Source organism: Propithecus coquereli, unplaced genomic scaffold (assembly GCF_000956105.1).
Source record: "Propithecus coquereli isolate 6110/MARCELLA unplaced genomic scaffold, Pcoq_1.0 Scaffold76, whole genome shotgun sequence".
Classification (NCBI taxonomy): Eukaryota; Metazoa; Chordata; class Mammalia; order Primates; family Indriidae; genus Propithecus; species Propithecus coquereli.
This window is the reverse complement of record NW_012153729.1, coordinates 5,623,421-5,641,976: the sequence shown is the minus strand read 5'-3', so window position 1 is coordinate 5,641,976 and position 18,556 is coordinate 5,623,421. Positions and strand designations below refer to the sequence as shown.

Sequence of the window (18,556 nt, the reverse complement as noted above, 5' to 3'; positions counted from 1 at the left end):
CCTCGGTGTCCTCACCTGCAAAATGGGGACAACAGTTCCTCCCTCTCGCCATTGCTATGGATATGAAAAGCAAAGTGTGTAGACCTGGGATGCTTGGCGAAGGAGCACGTGCCAGCTATTGTCATTGTCATCGTCATTATGAGTGTTATTCAGAGATGACTGAGAGAATTCAGTCACTGGATTCATACCCCAGCACTTGAACCCCACAGCGTGAAGCGCCGAAACTGGGTGCGCGTGCTGCGGAAAGGCCGGGGAAGGAAGGTTCCATTCGTGCATTCCGCAGACGCTGGGGGAGGTGCCTGTGCCAGGTGCGGGCTGACGAAGCCAAGCCAGCGCGATGCTCGCCCGGAGGGATTGCTCAGCCTCGCAGGAGAGAGAGGGAGAGACAGACATGAAGCAAGAAGGCGTGATGTGTATGAGGCAGATGCTCAGAAACAATATGACCAACAATGAGGCCAAGGTTTTGGAGCCCCCCGTGAGGAGGGCTCTGAATGCAGACAGGCCCCACGGCCCTCCCCAAATAGGAGGGGTCCACGCTGGAGTGGGGATGCGGCCCCTCAGCAGATCCCACCACACTCTTGGTTGAAAGGTCACAAAGGATGGTGGGGCGGTCGTGGCGCCTCCACCGGAGCGGACTTACACGGCCGGGTTTTTGAAAAAGTGCAGGGAGGAAAACAAGTAAAACCCACCAGCCCCAGGAAGGGGCTGGCTGGAGCCCGGGGACCGAGCCTCTGGCCCCAAGAGCCGCTGTGACAGAGGGTCCAGAAGAAGGTGCTGCGGGTGAGAAGAAGGTGCTGCAGGAGGACAAAGCCAGAGGTGCTTGGGGGGGGCCTGCTGGGGGCAGTGATCCTTCGGGGATCCTTCGCTCCCCGGTGGCAGCAGCCTGGAGGACCCACTGGCTGCTGGGTGGCCTCCCAGGAGAAGGCTGCGGAGGGAGGACCTGTGAGCATGGCCCACCGACGTCCTTCCTCCATGGAGAGATGCTCTGGCCAGGGCCCCTCCTGGCCACCCCACCTACCTGCTAGATGCCACTGGGCCGTGGCAGATGCTTGCCACTTCTCCGGCACAGGGAGCTCCCCTGCTGTTCCTTTCAAACAACATGAGAGTGAATTCTGTCCCACAGAGCAAGGCCCAGAGAGCCAGGGACAAAGGGAGGCCTGAAGGATGCTCAGGAACTCAAAGGATGGGATGACTGGAGCAACATGGGGTAGAAGACAAACTGGGGACTCCTCCCACCTCCTGTGGTCCCTCTTTCTCCTCTGATCTCTACTTCTAAGAGAGGAGGCGGCTGAGGATGGGCCCCATCAAATCCAGGCAACTTGACCAAACCCTCTCAGGCAACCCAACTCTTCCCTGCAGCTGTGATTGAAAAGAAAAGAGAAGTTCTCTTGTTTTTTTGTCTGATGCCACCACTGCATACGTTTTCAATAGAAAAGGGGGTTGCAGCTACATGGGAGGCTGAGGCAGGAGGATCTCTTGAGCCCAGGAGTTTGAGGTTGCTGTGAGCTAGGCTGACGCCACAGCACTCTAGCCGGGGCAACAGAGTGAGACTGTCTCAAAAAAACAAAAAAAAGAAGAAAAAAAAAAAGAAAAGTGGGTTAGAAAAACAGGGGCCCGGCTGAGTAGAGGAGGGTGTTCCCGTGATAAAATCGAAGGCAGCCACTTAAAATCATGTTTGCCAACCGTTTTCACTACCCAAAGACGGCGTGTGTAGAGCTCTGCCCACGCAAGTACTAGCGTGCTGAGCCTGTGTCTCTGGACAGTGGAACTGGGTTGGTTGTGACAGCACTTTCTGCACAGTGCATATTTTTAATGTGTTACAGATGTCTTACTAAAAAGAATAAAAGGTGTCCTTTTAAAAAACATGGACTGAGGACCACGCACCGTGCGTCAGTGTTGAGCAGGGCGGTCAGGCAGGCCCGGCCCCCGTCAGGACTGGGCTGGGAGTAGGATTCTGGGCCCCCCTCACCTCACGGGGGCTCCCTCTCTGTGCCCCTGCAGACGAGGGGCTGTGGGACGTCCTCATCAAAGACATCCCCAAGGAGGTGAGCTCCTACACGTTCAGCATGGACATCCTGAAGCCGGGCGTGAGCTACGACTTCCGGGTCATCGCGGTCAACGACTACGGCTTCGGCACCCCCAGCAGCCCCTCCCAGTCTGTGCCAGGTACCGGCCCGTGGGGTGGGGGCCCTCGGCAGAGCCTGGTGACGGATGCTGGGCAGTGGGGAAGAAGAGGCACCTGAGTACCGGGGGCATTGGGGTGGGGACGGAAGTGCATTGTCCCCTCCAGGCTCCAAGGCCCAGGTCAGCCCTCAACTCCAGAGGAAGCTGGAGCCTTGGATCTCTCGGGCTCCCTTTCTAGGATTCCAGAAGCCCTGGGTAGGGGTGGAGCAGTGGGCCAAGATGTGAGCTTCCATGAGCTCATTGCCCAGGAGATTCAAGGGTGCCAGGCCATAAACTGTGTTTCCATGGAAACTGCCCCCCAAAGATGACAGGTCGGCAGCCTGTGGAGCCATAGCTGACTCAAGCAGGCCTTAGACCCTGTTGGGCAGCGCCCAGGTCGGGCGGGGCCGCCCCCCTCCCCTCCTCCTCTCCTCATTCTTCTCCCTGTCCCAGAGCACACCAAGGACTCCAGTGTCTAAACCCATGACCCCAAGTCTAACCACTGACCACTCTGAACGCTAAGGCCCCTTCCCCCAGGGCAGAAGCACAGCTCAGAATTTCTGCTCACTGGTCAGTTTTCAGGGTCCTGTCCTCTTCTGTCCCTCACACGCGTCCTCCTTTGCCCAGATTGATAGAACCAAATCATGGCACAGAAGCGCTTTGAGACGGAAAGAGAAGAGCCCGCGCCGGTCAACGGCAACATGGCTAGCTCTGGCTGGGTGCGGAAAGCACAGTAAAGCGGTTTTGGAAGATGGGGAGAGGCATTGTAAAGACCTCTTCCCATCCATTTTCCCACCTGCCTGGCTTTCCGCCACCAGGAAAAAAGTCAGTCCAAACTGAACCCTGGGCAAAGCTCTCCTGGCCTCCTACAGGCCAGAGAGGCATATTTCCCTACACAAAGTTAGGTCTACCTGTCAAGATAGCCCCTAGGCAAGGACAAGGAAAGAAAGGAAAAGTAGCCAGCACAGTGCCACTCCCCACCGCACTGCCTGTGTCCTTGGCAGACATCACTAATCAACCCCAGCACTCTTTCCCAATGAGTGGGAAGGCAAGCCCAGAACCCATCTCACATCAGCCCTCTCGCAGTCCTTTATCCGCTGGCCAGAGCCAATACTGAGACGAAAACATCCTTACCAAGCTTGTCTTAGGTTCTCCCTCGTTCAGAGGGCACAGACGCTGCCTCCCCAGGAACTGCGTGAACCGTGGGGAGGGTCCCCGCCAGAGAGGGAGGCTTGGAGGCTGGAGGGGGCCGAGCACCCTCAGCCTGACGCCACCCATGTTCCAGCCCAGAAAACCAACCCCTTCTACGAGGAGTGGTGGTTCTTGGTGGTCATCGCCCTGGTCGGCCTCATCTTCATCTTGCTTCTGGTCTTTGTGCTCATCATCCGCGGCCAGAGCAAGAAGTACGCCAAGAAGACAGACGCGGGTAAGGGGGCTGGCCGGCTGGACTTGACTTTCAGGTGTCTGCCTCCTCCCTTTTGGCCAGAGCAGGGGGTGGCAGGTCTGTCCTCCCGGCAGTGCACCTGCCGGTGTGCCGGGTGGGGCAGCCCAGGCTTCCTACACACAATCCCGGGCTCTCGTGTCGGTCTCAAGTCCAGCAGGAGAAAGAGGGGGCGGCCCAGCCAGGTGAGGGGCAGCAGGTGGGAGAGGCGAGGCCATGCGGTCTAAAGGGCGTCACTGTGCCCCCAGGGAACAGCGCCAAGTCTGGAGGCCTAGGCCACGGGGAGATGATGAGCTTGGACGAGAGCAGTTTCCCTGCCCTGGAACTCAACAACCGGCGGCTCTCCGTCAAGAACTCCTTCTGCCGAAAGAACGGCCTGTACACCAGGTAGTGGGCCCTCTGCGTGGGGGGCCGTGGGGTGGGGGCTTGGGGACCAGGCTGGAGGGCCCAGCAGTGCCCGGGTGTGGAGAACTGTAGGGGGCGCCACAGAGCGGCAGCACCTGCTTGGCCTTACCCTGCCCCCGGAAGCAGCATTCACGCTCCGGGGCTGGGAATGGTAGCGCAGGACACAGCAGGGCCCAGCAGCAGGGCTTCTACCAGCTTCTACCAGCCCCACCAGGCCCAGCCGCAGCCTGGGGGCAGGACACACCAGGGAGGTGGCTACTGAGAGTTCCTGCCAATGGCAGCAGAATGCAAATAACTGGCCAAATTTCTTAAAACAGCCCACTGCTGTTTGGAGCCAGCTGCTCTGGAAACTGACCTGCAAGTAGTCACTTGCCCCAAAGGTGAGACAGGCCCCGCCAGGGCAGACCAGGCAAGCACACCTGAGTGACAGAGCGGGAGCACCCCATCACTGCCGCGCCCCAGCCAGCCTCCTGTCCGGGAAACCCCCTCCCCGGGGCCTTATTACAGCTGTTAGAGGACGGTCTCCGTGAGGGAAGGACAGGCTGGCAGTGTGTGCCCGGCTCCTGTTCGCTCCTGACTTGTCTCTGACCCCAGCCCCTCCTGTGCCCCCTCCCTGGGGCCACTGGACTGTCCATTTCCAAGGGTGGGGGCGCCTGCCTGGGTCCACCCCGGCCTCCCTGGACGAGACATGGCAGTTTTCTGCTCCCCTGAGCTGGGGGGAGATTGGCCGGAGGGGCGCCTGTCTCGGCCTCAGCCCTGTTGACATTCCCAGCAGGCAGGGGAGTCAAGCCGCCCTCAGGGGAGCTCACAAAGCTTCTCTCTGTCTCCCTCTTGGAGGGACCAAGCGACGTGTGTGTTCATCAGGAGGACAGAGGGAGGGGCTCGCCGGCCGGAGCGGCCGAGCTCTCATCCCCCGCCAAGTCCAGCCTTCCGAAGAAAGAGCTGTTGGAGGCTGCCAGGGCAGGCCCAGCCCAGCCCAGCATGGCCACGGCAGCCCCGCCAGGCTGGCTCCAGGGCCCTGCCACATGTAACAAGGGGGCATTTCACCGGAGGCCACCCCCACCCCAGCCCTCCTAGCCTCTCCCATCACGAGTGCATGGCACACACACCCAGGCCTCCATGTGTCCCTACGCCACTGTGTGTACATGGAAATGCCATTTGCACCAGTCCAGCCCCAAGCTTGAGGCCCTGAACCCAGCCACGGTGACATTCTCCCACCCCCAGAGTTAGCCAGGCACCCCATTTTTCCCTCCTCGTCCTCCTCCAGGCTCCTGTATCCAAGGCCCAGGCTCTGGAGAGTGATCACAGGAAGGAGGAGGAACACAGGGTGGAGGGGACCCGTGGGCACCTGCCCTCAGGCCTCACTGTGGTCTCCCGGCAGGGGCTCTGCTCTGAGCAAGGCCATCTCTCAGCCTCACTCCCCTGCTCTCTCCAGGTCTCCGCCCCGGCCCAGCCCGGGCAGCCTCCACTACTCGGATGAGGATGTCACCAAGTACAATGACCTCATCCCAGCAGAGAGCAGCAGCCTGACCGAGAAGCCCTCAGAAATCTCCGACTCTCAGGTGAGGGGAGGAGGGCCAGGTGCCCTGGAGAGGGAAGGGGAGCGGCCGCCTCCCCGGGCAGGGCAGTGAAGGGAGAGGGCTTGAGTGCCGCCGGGGCATCCTTCCTCCCTTTCCCGTATGGGCATGAAGACTGAGGGGCCCAGGAATCTACCCCAAAGTCATATGTGGGCCAGCTGCCACCTCCTGAGTTCCACTCAAAGTCTGCACCCAGTGCTAATGGGGTCCCTGGAACCTTCATCCTATGAGGTTCCCCGAGAGCACGATCCTCTAGACTTGCAGGAGTCACCCACACGCTCAGTGACTCCGTAGGCCTTGCCTGCAGGGAAGTGCGCTGAGGCTGCAGAGAGGGTGACTCCGAGGAGCAGGGCGACACGCAACCCTGCACTGCCGGGCTGGAGAAATGTGCACTCTAACTACTCAGGGATCGGAATGGGCTCCAGGAATGAGGGCTGCGAGCCCCAGAGCCCTGAGGGTGGGAAGCAGTGTAGACCAGCGAGTCATTAAGTTTCATAGGTTCGAACCTGAGTTTGAGCCCCGGCTTTGCTGCCTGTGAGCTGGGCATCCCGGGAAGCCAACTTCTTTGAGCCCCAGTTTCGCCATGTGTAGAACGGGGGGAGGGATGGCGACACTCTCTCATGGGGCTGTGGGGACATCTGCTGAGATGAGGCACAGAAGAGCTCGGCACATGGTAACCGTGCAATAAATGTCAGCTTTTACTCTGAGAGGGGGACAGTGCCTCTGGAAGACACGGAGCTTCAGAGAGCCACCGTTAGGTGGGTCACGCGGGGACGCTCTGTCCCAGGCCGTGGGGAGAGGCGTTGAGTACGTTCCAGCCACGCGACGTTGCAGCTTCCCACCCCAGGCCCCTCAGCCTCGGCCAAGCCTGGTGGTTGCCAAGGAAGGGGCCACGAAAGGCCACTGTGTCCCACGCCCTGGACCTTTCTGCCCAGTCCTGGGAGAGGAAGTGACGGAAGATGTGCCAGCAGGGAGCAGGGCTGTTGGCCAGGCCGGAGGTGCCAGGAAGCCTGCGATCTGCGTGGGCCCGTGGAGTGAGGGCCTCCCACTCGCTGCTGTTTTGTGCAGCTCTGGGGCTACTGGGGGCTTGGCAGAGCCGGGAAGGCCGGACCTAACCCCCAGCTCAAAGCTGGCAGGGACAGAGACCCCACCTTGGCCTGGCTTACTCGGGGCTCAACGGGGGACAGAGCTGCACTGAGCCTGCGTGATTCAGGTCATGACATTTTCTTAGGAGTGTTTAACTCTTTACAGCCTCAGAGATATTGGAGACTCACAAGGCCAACCACAGGGGCCTGTGTCCTTTCCCTGAGGCATGATTTTTTTCCTTTCCCCAAAGATGGCAACCAACATTTAGACTCCAGGCATTCTAGGTAGAATTCGGAAAGATAAAGGAACTCCCTCTGCCCATGGGCCTTCTCTGTCTATGCAGAGGGGTGGCCAGCGGGAGGGACTTCCTGTGTGACGCTGTCTGGCAGCCCTGGCCCCTGGCATTGCAGAGCACATCGTTATTCCACCCTCGCTGGCTGGGCGCTGACCCTTCGGGAATGAGCCCTCCGAGTGCAGAAGACACTGCCCGGGTATCTCACGAGCTTGCTGTCACCATCCCTGCATGAATCTGGAGGACCCTCACAGGGACGCAGAATCATCCCTTGGCCATGTGGCCATGCCAGGGCCCCCAGCCTTGACAAAGTGGCTGGGAGCAGAGTCCCTGTGCTGAAGAGCAGCCTGCTGCAGAAGCCACCCCCAGGGCGGGCAGAGACGCCTGGAATCCCCTCTCCGCCCCCGGTCTGACTTGTTCAGAACAAGCCCATCACTTGAACACTGTTTCCATAGCAACTTGGACCAGTCACTCCGTGGAGCACATGCCCTAGAGGGAGGAGGCTTCCCAGGTTCCAGAAGGCCACTGTCACAGCAGAATGCTCAAGCCCCTTTGGGGGGCAGTTGGCCACCATCTAGGTGCTGGAGGCATTCGAGATGGCTCAGGGTTTGAGTTGGGGCTTGGTTGGGTTGGGTTGGGCTTATTTACCCTGAAAGCCAAGTTCCAAGGCAGGAACTTGCAGCGTTTTTGATCACTGTTGCATCTGCAGCGTCTTGAACAGTACCCGGTACCTGGGCACTCTATATAAATAGTTGTTAAAAGAATGACATGTCATGGGGAAAGCGAATCAACCAGAACGACTCCAGACTGAGTTTAAGTTCCCAGGATAGAGACAAAGGTTCGTGGCTGTGAAGTTACTGTTCCTTCCTGACCAACTCCCACAGTCGCACATCCAGAGAAGTGCGTCCCCTTCAAAGTAACAGCAACCGCCCCGTCCCCTGAGGGCCGCACTCGGTGTCTCACAAGACTCACCTCGGTTTATCATCAAAGCGACCCCCTGAGGCAGATGTTAGTGTTGTCTTTTCTATACAGATGGGGAAACTGAGGCTCAGAGAGGTTAAGTGAGTCGGCTCAGCTGCAAAGGGCAGAAAGTATGAGTCTGAGATCGGAGCTCTGAGTTCCAGGGCCAGACCCTGCACGCAGGCCTTCTGACCGCAGTCGGCTGGGCCCCTGGGTTCTACCCTGTCCCAGAGCCACCCTCGGGCCAGTCATGTCACCCTCACTGCAGACCTTTCTGGAAAAGCCTTCAGAACCTGCTGATGAGACACTCAAGAGGGCCAAGCACTCACTTCACTCCTGTAATTTGATGCACTTGACAAGTAAAAAAAAATTCAAAGTCATCCTCAAAGAACAAAGACCCTCAAAGGAAAGCGCTCCAGGCACTAGAGTTGTTCCCCAAGCAGCTTTGGACCCTGAGGTCGCTGGATGACTGTCCAGCCTTCTCCGTAGCTACTTTGAAGGAGAAACACTCATTTGAAAAGACATTGTCGTGGTTGGGTGCCAGATCCCCGGGTTAGGGTCCCAGCGCTGCCCCTTAATGATTCTGACCCGAGAGGGTCTGTCACGGCCCCTCGTCCACACGACGCAGGCCTGTCCAGAAGCTGGTACGGGGAGGACGTTCAGTGAGATGAGGTCAAGCCTGTGCAGTGCCAGCTCGTCACAGGGCTCTGGAAAAGGTGTCCATGACAATTTGGGTCTGTTCACTCTAGAATTGTTCTTGAAAACCAGGCACTTGGCTTTAGGGTCACCATAGGCAGTCTAGGTCCCCAGAGGCCGTTGCCAGGGCACTGGGCTCAGAGACGGAAGAGCATGAGAACGTTCGTCACGGGAGGGCTTCGGTCACCCGGGTCCCCCCATGCCTGGGCACTGGTATCCTGTACCCACTGTCAGATGCTGAATTGCTTCCATGCCTGCTGGCAAATAGCCATCATGCCTAAGTGTCCCCAAGAGAGCCCAAGGGGCTGCTCCATGATTCCGTGACGGCAGGGCCGTCCCTGGCTCAGTGAGGGACCTGCTTCAGCTACAGGTTGCTCCTGGTGCTTCCAGGTCAGCCTGGAGCTTGTGCCTTAACAGCCACTGAGGCCCGGATGTCGCATCTTCCAGGGCGGTGAGCGCAGCTCCAGTGGGTGCGGAGGGAGGGGCAGACACTGACTTCTCGTCGACACTCATTTCTGGAGCACACTCCTAGGACGTAGAGGTGACAGAGATGTGGCCCTGCCTGGCGGGAGCTCTCCTTGGCCCAGAGGGGACAGACTGGAGACAGAGCGGCTGGCCTCTCTCTAATGTCCTCATTAGACATGCAAATAAGTCAGTCCTGCTGCTCCTCACTGCCCAGGTGAGAAGCCGCCTGGCTGCCACTCTGTGTCTGGGATGCCCCAGCCACGGTTGTGACTTCCACCTGGGGCTGATGGGGGGTGCTCATTGGTAGTTGCCCTGCCTGTGACAGTTCATGCGAGGGCACGTCCCTAAGGCCCAGCAACCACTCGGGCCTGGGGCCCTGAGTTTCAGCAGCTCGGGAAAATGACTGCTACCTTTCTGAAGGCTCCCCTCCCCCAGGTCTTCTGAGAGCGAATTCTGCCTACACCAGCCTGGTTTCCATTCCACGTCAGACCACCCGAAACGGACAGTCCAAAATTGGCAGAAATCTGCCCGGCCGTTTCCCTGTGATTCGGTAACAAACAAGAAGTCGATCTGACCTATAAACAGACACACATGCTACGCTGTGAGAAAGGCCGCAATTCAGGGTGGGTGAGGGGCTAGAGGAGACAGGCTGGCTCCCCAGAGAGGGCACGGGCTGGAGTCGGGGCTGTGCCTCAAAGGGTACAGCGGGGCAGCCGGCAGAGGAAAGGGTGCGCCCCCAGATTGGAGCTTTAAAGAGCCCGTGGCTGGTTTGATGGAACTTCTAAAACTGCAGTATGGCTGCATTCCAACTCCATTTTCAAAATAAGAGCCCAAGTTTGGCAGAAAAAAATATGTATTTGTTTAGCACACAAATCTCAACGGAAAAGGAAATTCCAAGCCAGAGGCACACACCTTCTAATCTCGACCTTCAGTTCTTTACCGTATCATAGACGGCCCCTGTAAGCACATTATAATAGAATCCAGCTTATATGAGAAAGTGAGAAAATATTTAGGACGCGTCATATCCTCGGTACCATTTGTTGGGCACTCAGCGCTAACAGTGAGCATTTGTGGCGCGCTTCCTAGGAGCCAGAAGGGACTCGAAGGGTTGCTTCTGAATGTCCCCACTTACGTCTCAGCGCTGGCAGGAGGCAGGGATGGTGTTAGGGCCGTTTTCAGGTAAAGACGATGAGGTGGAGTGAGTCAGGGAGCCCCTCGGCCTCCAGTTAGCTCTGCCCTACACACCTGCGCAGGTGAGGCCCCTTGTGGCACCTGGAAGGAGTGAGTGCAGGTTTGGCTGTCCGTGGAGCTCATCCATTCATTCCTTGGTGCGTTTACTCAACAACTATTTGTTCTGCGCCCACTAAACAGACATGATTTACGAGTGGTGGCTACAGTGGTGGGCAGGACGGACGCCTATGAATGTTGCGTTATAGTGGGTTGTGATCTACTTGGGAAGACCGCCTGTGTGTAAATGATCACGTTGTCAGTTCTCATGAAAATATTATGGGACCACAGGAACTTCAGGGAGAAAGTGGTGAACAACAGTCTTTCTGTTTCTTGTGGTGCAGGGGCAGAGAAAGCAGTGTGAGGAAACCCGGGGGAAGGGCCACTCCACCGGGGTCGCAGGGAGGGCTGCCTGGAGGAGGTGGCTTTATTTGAGCTGCACCTGTGAACAGGAGCAGGTCATGCTTAGAAGCAGGGAGCAGCGTGGGTTCAAGGATGGCTGCAATGGTGGTCATATTCCGTCATCGCCCCTGCTGAGTGCCTCTGACTTTAACCGTGTATGCCGCTTGTCCGCCAGGTTGGGCCATGCATCTCGTAGGCTCAGCTGAGGCCTCCCTGCTGCGTCTCTGTCGCCCGACCCACCCAGACCCTGGCAGCCCAGGCTTCTGCGAAATGTGAAACACATTCCAGGGCAGAGAGAGTCCAGGGAGAGGGAGGCACAGCTACATATCAGGTGCCTGCCATGTGCCAAGCCTGTGCTTAGTATGTCCTCATTTAACATCAAACCATCCTGCCATGCAAGTGGGACAATCCCCATTTAACAGGCAGGGAAACTGAGGCTCAGCGACGTCAAGAATCATGCCCTGGTCACAGAGCTCAGAAGTCTAAGCAGCTGGGATTCAAATCCAGGGCCGGATGGCTCTGAGGGCTGTGCCTTCTGCAACCTGGCCTTGCCCAGCTGCCTGGCACAGGGGGAGATTGAAAGAGAGAGGCCTTCACCGCCTCCAACCCCACCCTAGGGACCTCCCAAGAGGCCCCTGACCACAGACATCTCTGACAGCTGGGGGGCAGTCGCTTTACCTGCGAGGGCATAAGTAGCACGCATGACGTTGTGTCTGAACTGACATTTTTCGAAGGATATTTCTGGAAGATTTCCAGCTATTTTAGCATAGGGAGCCCAGGGCCGTGACAAAATTGTGTCTCATGGGGGCATCCAGGGAGGTTCTCAGAGACACCCAGGAGACATTTAGTGCGTCACCCCCACTCCACCTCTAATCCAGAGGAGGCTGCAGCCCCTGCAGGAGCGGCCCTGGCTGGCTCAAGGCTGAGGGCATCCGAGGTCACAGGCTGGAGCACTGTGCGCGGACAAGCTGCGGCTTCGGCTAGGATCCTGCAGAAGAGCCCGTGGGACCATGGGTGTGGGGGGGCTCCGGCTTCCAGACTGCAAAGGAGTTGCGCAGGGTGACTTCTCTGTCATCTGGGGGCAACGCATTCCTCCCAGACTTCACGAGAAGATTCAACAAGATGAGGGTCCCTGCCCATTGCCTGCTGGGCCTGGGGCAGGATCCTTAGGGCTGGAGAGGGACAAAAACGTGAAGCCTTTGCTCCCTCTTCTTTCCAGGGGCCTCCTTCCTTCTGGCCCCCTCCCTGCCGTCCCCAGGCCTGGAGAGTCTGAGCTTGCCCTCCCCAGACCCTGGCAATTGCTGATTGAGTGGCGTTGAGGGGCTGTGAAGAGACCGGGCAGCTGAAGCAGTGGCTTGATTGCCTGGCAGCCCGGCGGCGGCCCCTGAAAGGCCCCCTTTGTGCTGGGCCGGTTCCTGGGAAGCTGCATTCAATTACCGAGGCCCGTGAGAGTCGAAAGCTGCAATAGGAGCCCCTGGTCCCCCCTCACTTTCTTTCTTCTCTTCTCACCCTACCCCCACCCAGAAAAGAAACAGATGTTCCCAGAGATGGAGGCAGGAGCAGCAGTCGCTGATGCAAAGACCCCCTCCCTGGACTTTGGAGAGCTGGGGGGAGGGGGCAGACCTGACTCTCCCCGCCCAGCCCCCTCCTGCAGCGGGACTCTGGCTGCCAACTCCTCCTCCTCCTCCTGCCTTCCATCCTGTGAGGGTGCTGCCCACAGACTGCCTGGCACCCAGCAGGTGCTCAGCAGAGAGCTGGTGGCCCGGCGATGGTCTGGATGAAGGGGCTTCGAGCTAGAGAGGCCACTGCCCACCGTTCTTCCAGACCAGACGTGCCCCACTCTCGGAGTGGGGGTGTGGGGGCAAGAGCTGAACCTTCTTCTCCCTTTCCAGCTGCCTGAGCGCTGAGTCAGCCTCCTCGGCTCGGCTCCCAGCCCCTCTGATTCCTCCCTGGGGGGCTTTGAGGCTTCTCACTCCATCTCTACCCGCTCCTGCGGAGGCCCACCCTCACTCTCTCCCTAGTAATACCTTTACGGCAATCTCCCGTATGTTAGCTCATTCCACCACGTGAACTGTGGAGATCTGCCCATTTTACAGACAAGGACACTGAGGCTAAGGGAGCCTGAGTGGTGGCTCCAAACACCGTGCCAGTAGGAGCCGGAGTGGGGACTTCATCCTGCCACCATCACCTCACACCCCAGAGATTCATTTGCTGCAGGATGGGGGCCAGCCAAAGTTCTAGAACCTCTGGGGATGATGCTAGCAGCTACTTAAGCCAATTAGTGGGTAGAGAGACCTGACCTACAGAGAAAACTCTGGTGCGTTCCTCTGGCCCCCCACACCACAGTCCCTGAGCCTCTCGGGCCTTCCAGCCTCCCCGCTGCCGACGGCTCCCGCCTCAGGCCGGCCTCGCTCCTGCCGCAGGTCAGGTGCCTGCCCCTCGGCATATGGAGCCCCCTTTGTTCTCCTGGGCCGGCAGCTGGGCAGTGGGCACAGAAAGGGGCTTTCATGGTGCCGCGTTGCGTCATGGGGAGAAGGCCGGGGGACTTTCCATTGTCCTGGACAGCCAGCTCTGACCGCCAAGGGGATTGAGGTGGGGGTTGGGGGTGTCTGCTGGGGGGTGGTAAGGAGAGTGGCTGGGGTCGTGGAGGGGTGAGGAGAGGGAGCGGAGCCGCCAGAGGACGTAAATTAGCAGATCTAGCATCTACTTCCCACTGGGCGGGTGGGGGGCTCTCATTCCCATCCTGTGGCCTCCAGGCAGGAGCGTGGGGGCACAGGGTGCCGTGGGCTTTGGAAGGTCAGACAGATCTGAGTTCAAGCCCAGCTAGAGCATTTCCCTGGGCAAAACCTGTCCCTCTCTGCACCGGCGTTCTCCTTGGTGCTGGGGTGGCAGCAGCACCCGCAGGGCGTTAGTACCCGGGTAGCAATAGTAGCCGCAGCACGGAGGTGTGCAAAGTAAATAGGGCCATGCCAGTCAGCGTTTCGTGCTGTCTGGCAGAGCACCTGCTCCGGTAACGGGCACCATTATGGTTCGATGCGTCGTAGCTGTGTCTCTCCAGGTCCCGATGTCATGAAAGACTCTGAGTTCCTGAGAACGAGCCGTGGCTTCCTTTTCCCAGAGCCCAGACCCCCTGGGCAAGGTCAGCGCTCCATATTCTCTGCCTGTGCAGCAGGACGCAGCTGAGCATCCCAGACTCATTTGTCCGGGGCAGCCGGGTTTCCTTGCTACTGAGATCCTCCCCATGGCGTGTGGCTGATGTAATCGATAACTGCCCCCAGGCGGGGGCATCAACAGGGCAAGGGCCGGAAGCCTGGGTGGGGTCCTCGGAGCTGCGTTTCACTGAGCATGTGCTGTTCACTAAAATCTGAGCACTTCTCTTCCAGAGAGTTCTGAGGGCGGCCCCATCTGTTGTCTTATTAATTCTCAAAACATTGCTGGGAGCTTGGGGTGGGGGAGGGGGTGTGTGTGATATTTTTAGCTCCACAGTTCAGATTTTACTTTGCAACCCAGATTGACTCTTGTCGCAGGCTAATGTCCCCCACAGGCAGATGAAGCCTGTGCCTAGGACACCAAAGTATCAAAAAAATGTTAAGAATAATTTAATATTTTGTATTTCCTCCCCAGAAAGCTTCGAGGTTATCATCGCATGAAAATTCAGAACTTTTGTTGATGGTTTTCTCATGCTTATTGTATAACTGAGTGTTGCTTTAATTTCGGAGTGTACATGGGTGGGCACCAGCCCTTTGTCACCGACTGGGGTCTCTAAAGGCCTTAGTCTGGTGCCGGCTTTGTCCCCCAAGCCAGAGGCTGCACGGAGATGAGAACTCGGTACGTTGCGGGTGAACTTTGAAAACGTTCCACTGTGTCAGAGAAGCCAGGCGCAAAAGCCCACGTACTGTACGATTTCACTTATACGAAAACTCCAGGCTAGATGAATCCCTGGAGAGGGAAAAGAGATTAGAGATTGCTGGGAGGATGGGACGAGGGGAGGAGACAGGCAGTGACGGATTCACAAGGTTTTACTCTGGGGTGGAGAAAATGGTTTGGAGCTGGGTATACGTGACGGTTGCATGACGTTCCGAATATACTAATCGCCACGGGATCATACACTTGTTTAAAATGGTTAGCTCTGTGTTATGTGAATGTCACCTCGGTTGAAAACAAAGGTTAGAACGCAGGTCTCCAACTCTCATCGAGTACCTACCGGCCCTGGCAACAGTGAAGCAGACACTTCACGTCCAGGGTCTGCTCTGAAGGAGGCAGAACGTGGCATAAAAGAGGCTTAGTCCCCCCTGGCAGTGAGGGGGCCGAGACGCCCACGGCCCAAGTCTTGAAAGAGGCAGAGCAGGGATTCGAACCAGAGTGCTCTGGGCCTTCAGCTCTGACCACGACGACCTGTCCCTGTGGGGCCACTGACAACCCCTAATTCTCTGTCCCCCCAGGGAAGCGACAGTGAGTACGAGGTCGACTCAAGCCACCAGAAGGCCCACTCTTTTGTCAACCACTACATCAGCGACCCCACATATTACAACTCGTGGCGGCGGCAGCAGAAGGGCATCTCGCGGGCCCAGGCGTACAGCTACACGGAGAGCGACTCCGGCGAGCCGGACCACGCCACCATCGCCAACAGCAACAGTACCCAGCAGGGCAGCCTCTTTCGGCCCAAGGCCAGCCGGACTCCAACGCCCCAAAACCCCCCAAATCCCCCGAGTCAGCAGAGCACCCTCTACCGCCCCCCCAGCAGCCTCGCTCCTGGTTCCCGGGCTCCCATAGCAGGATTTTCATCATTTGTTTGACAACAGAAGCGGAAAAAGAAAGAAGGAAAGAAAAATGGCACCAAACTCCTCCTCCACCCCTCCTCCCACCGCCTGCCAGAAAACAAAAACACCAAGAAACCAAGTCAACTTTTCACCTCCCGGGTTTATTTGTGCAGAGATTCCAGGGCCAGCAAAGCCGGCCTTGAGAAGCGGGGAGAAAACCAGGAAGGATGTGTGTGGCCAGCGATTCTTCCACGCGAGATTGTGGGGCTCCTGCTCCTCTGGGAATTGCACGGAGCTCGGGAAGTGGCCATGTCCCTGCCGCAGGGGACACAGAGTGGGTTGGGCCGCTGGAGAGAGGCGGAGAGAAGGGAGAGAGAAGGACTGGAGGCCTCTCAGGCCGGCAGGGGTGAGGGAGGAAGAAGCTTCTGGATGTCCAGCCAGCTGCCCCCTTCCAGGCCGCTGCTGGTCATTCCTCTGCAGAACGATGGGCGTCCCAGAGGCAGAGCCCGCCTTGTCTCTCTGCTCCCCTCTCCCTCCCTGGCAGGCATCAAATGGCCTTGCCCAAACGTCTGCCCTGCCTCGGCAGCCTCTGCTGCCCACCTCCCTTGCTCAGCTTCTCCACCAAGCATTTGGTTTATTTAGAAAAAGGCAAAAAAAAAAAAAAAAAAAAAAAAAAACCTAAAGGGTGAGAATTTGCTTAGCTACTTCCTTGCTCCTGCATATTTTTTTAAAATTGAGAATCCAAGGAAGAGGGCCCCGAGGGCTGGGGGAGAGTCCCTCCAGCTGAACCCTGTCTCCTTTTTGCTGGAATCCATTTTCCTGAGCACGGACAAGGAGAGTTGAAGTCTGGGGAGCAGAGGTGTAAGGAGGCGGCTCAGACACCGTGGGATGTGGGGTGTGATGCACGGCGGGCAGTCAGGAAGCTAAGATGAAGCTGTGACTGTTCTCTTTCTTCCAATCCAGGTACCACCTTCCCCATCCTTAAAGGAGGAGGAAAATGGGAACTGCTAAAGCAAGGAAATTCAGCTGACCTCGGGTGGGGAGCTGGGGGGGTGAGGAACCTCCATCTGTGCAGACATCACTCTCCCCTGGATAGGTACCTTCCTGCCAGCACACACACGTGCACACACACACACACACACACACACACACACACACACACGCACCCCTCCCAAGCATTTGCAAGGGGAGAGGTCTGAAGACCCTCTCCAAAAGAATCCCCGCTGGGTCCCCCTAGGTACACAGCACACTCACTTTCAGATCTGTGTCCCTCTTGTTCTGAACCCACAGCCTCCTAAGCAGAGAGGTGCAGGAGCCCAGGGGTGGCCCACGTCCCCAGTGCAGAGGCTGGAGCACCCAGACTTTGCCCCGTCTGCCTAGTGCCTGGTTTACAGAGTCAAAAAACGCTCCAACCCCCAGGAACGTCTTCCAGGCTATACTCAGCCCGGCCAGGGCTGCAAGCACAGAGGGGCCGGTCAGGAAGCCCAGTCCCAACTGGACCCAGCATTCAAGATGCGCAGCCAGGCCGGCCAGCAGGGGCAGGTCAGATGGGACCAAGGGACAAGAATAGCTGATGGGAGGGGAAGCTTTTACACAATCGGCTCCAAGGAACGTTCTTTAAAAAGCCACTTCTGGTGGCCTGGATGTTCCCATCCACTTGGTACTTCTGGACACAACAGTTTGGGGAGGAGCCTTTCTGTCTGATCCCCTGGGCCGTCGGAGGCCCCTGTGCGACCCTGGCCCGCCCTGGGAAGCTGGCCTGAGGCCCACCCCACCGCTGGGGACGGGTGGGAGACGCAGGGCTCCCTGGCCCCGCAGAGAGGAGGTGACACCCTGTTTTGTGGGTGAGGAGAGTCAGGGGAGGCCTGAGTGGGAGATCGCAGAAGCAGACCAAGGGAAGAGAGAGCCTGTATCTCCACACGCACACGCACACGCACACACACACCCCGCCACCAGCCCCCAGATCAGTCGCTGTGCTCATGGTGATTGGTGAGGGAGGGGGTCTGGGCCGGAGGAAAGGGTGCACCCAGCCACGGGCTTTTCCCAGCACACTGGAGCCCGGGGAGATGTGAATGGGCAGATGGTGGAAGGCGGCTCCGCAGACGGGCTGCCCCAGCTCCAGGGTCCAGTCAGTCGTTTCTCCACTCAGGGGGTCTTGGAAGGGAAGCTCTCCCCCCGTGGAGGACAAAGGGCCAAGGTTTTGCTCCTCCAGGAAATAAGGTGCTCAGGAGCCTCCAGGACTTGTCAGCTGGACACCCCGCCCCCCGCCCCTGCCAGCCCCCACCCTGCCCCTCTGCACATCTGGCGTCTCCATAGCAGCACATCTGCAGCCGCCCACCTGTGAGCACGCTGCTGCGCTTTCTTTTCTCTCCTCTCATCTTTTAGTTTTTAACAACTTCACCCTTTTCCCTATCTGCTGAGTGTTGAACCATTTAAGGAAGTTCCCAGTCTGCACTAGGGGATTATTTTATCCCAGCCCAGTGAGGGATTTTTGGGGAGGAAGCAGGGGTGAGTAAAAACATTGTGTATGTGTGTATAAATTGCACATGAGGCCAATTTTCCTTTGCCTTTAGTGAATCACCTGGCGCACTGAGATATTCCTTCTCCCTCTCCCCACACGCTCTTTCGCACCCAGGCCAACGCGTACGTGCACACACAGATATGCACAGAGCACACGCATGTCTGTGTGTTAGCAAAGAGGCTCTTGCAGCTCCCTCTGATGGTGTAAGCTGTGTCTCCCCGTGACGCACGGCGGCCTGAGTCACTTGCACCTGGGCTGTGGCTGGGATCTGTTGCCTGAGAGGGTAAGGACTCTGTGCAAAGCAGATCTCTTAGGCGAGCCCATGAGGTCAGCTGGGCCCGAGGTAAAAGCCCCACCCTTAGTCAATGCCCACTTATCTGCCTCTGCCGTGCCAGCCACATCTGGCAGTCCAGGTCTCCAGCTGTGGGGCTCTAGAATTTTTAAGAAGACATCTCTTTGCCCTTGTTTACATATCCGTTGGGGCAGTGGAGGCTCCCAACCCTCCTCCCAGACACCTGGCCACATTAGAAAGGGGTGGTGGGCACTGCCCATGGGTAACGG

General features: G+C 58.1%; 1 protein-coding gene across 1 annotated transcript in view; it reads left to right on the top strand.

The window, feature by feature from the left end:
• Positions 1-15,510, top strand: part of SDK2 (sidekick cell adhesion molecule 2) — a 150,985-nt gene extending 135,475 nt beyond the window's left edge. The window contains exons 41-45 of the mRNA XM_012662229.1: positions 2,002-2,166; positions 3,449-3,589; positions 3,853-3,991; positions 5,445-5,571; positions 15,157-15,510. Coding sequence (XP_012517683.1) covers positions 2,002-2,166; positions 3,449-3,589; positions 3,853-3,991; positions 5,445-5,571; positions 15,157-15,510 — 926 coding nt within the window. The remainder of the gene's footprint in view (positions 1-2,001; positions 2,167-3,448; positions 3,590-3,852; positions 3,992-5,444; positions 5,572-15,156) is intronic.
• The last annotated feature ends 3,046 nt before the right edge of the window (positions 15,511-18,556 follow it).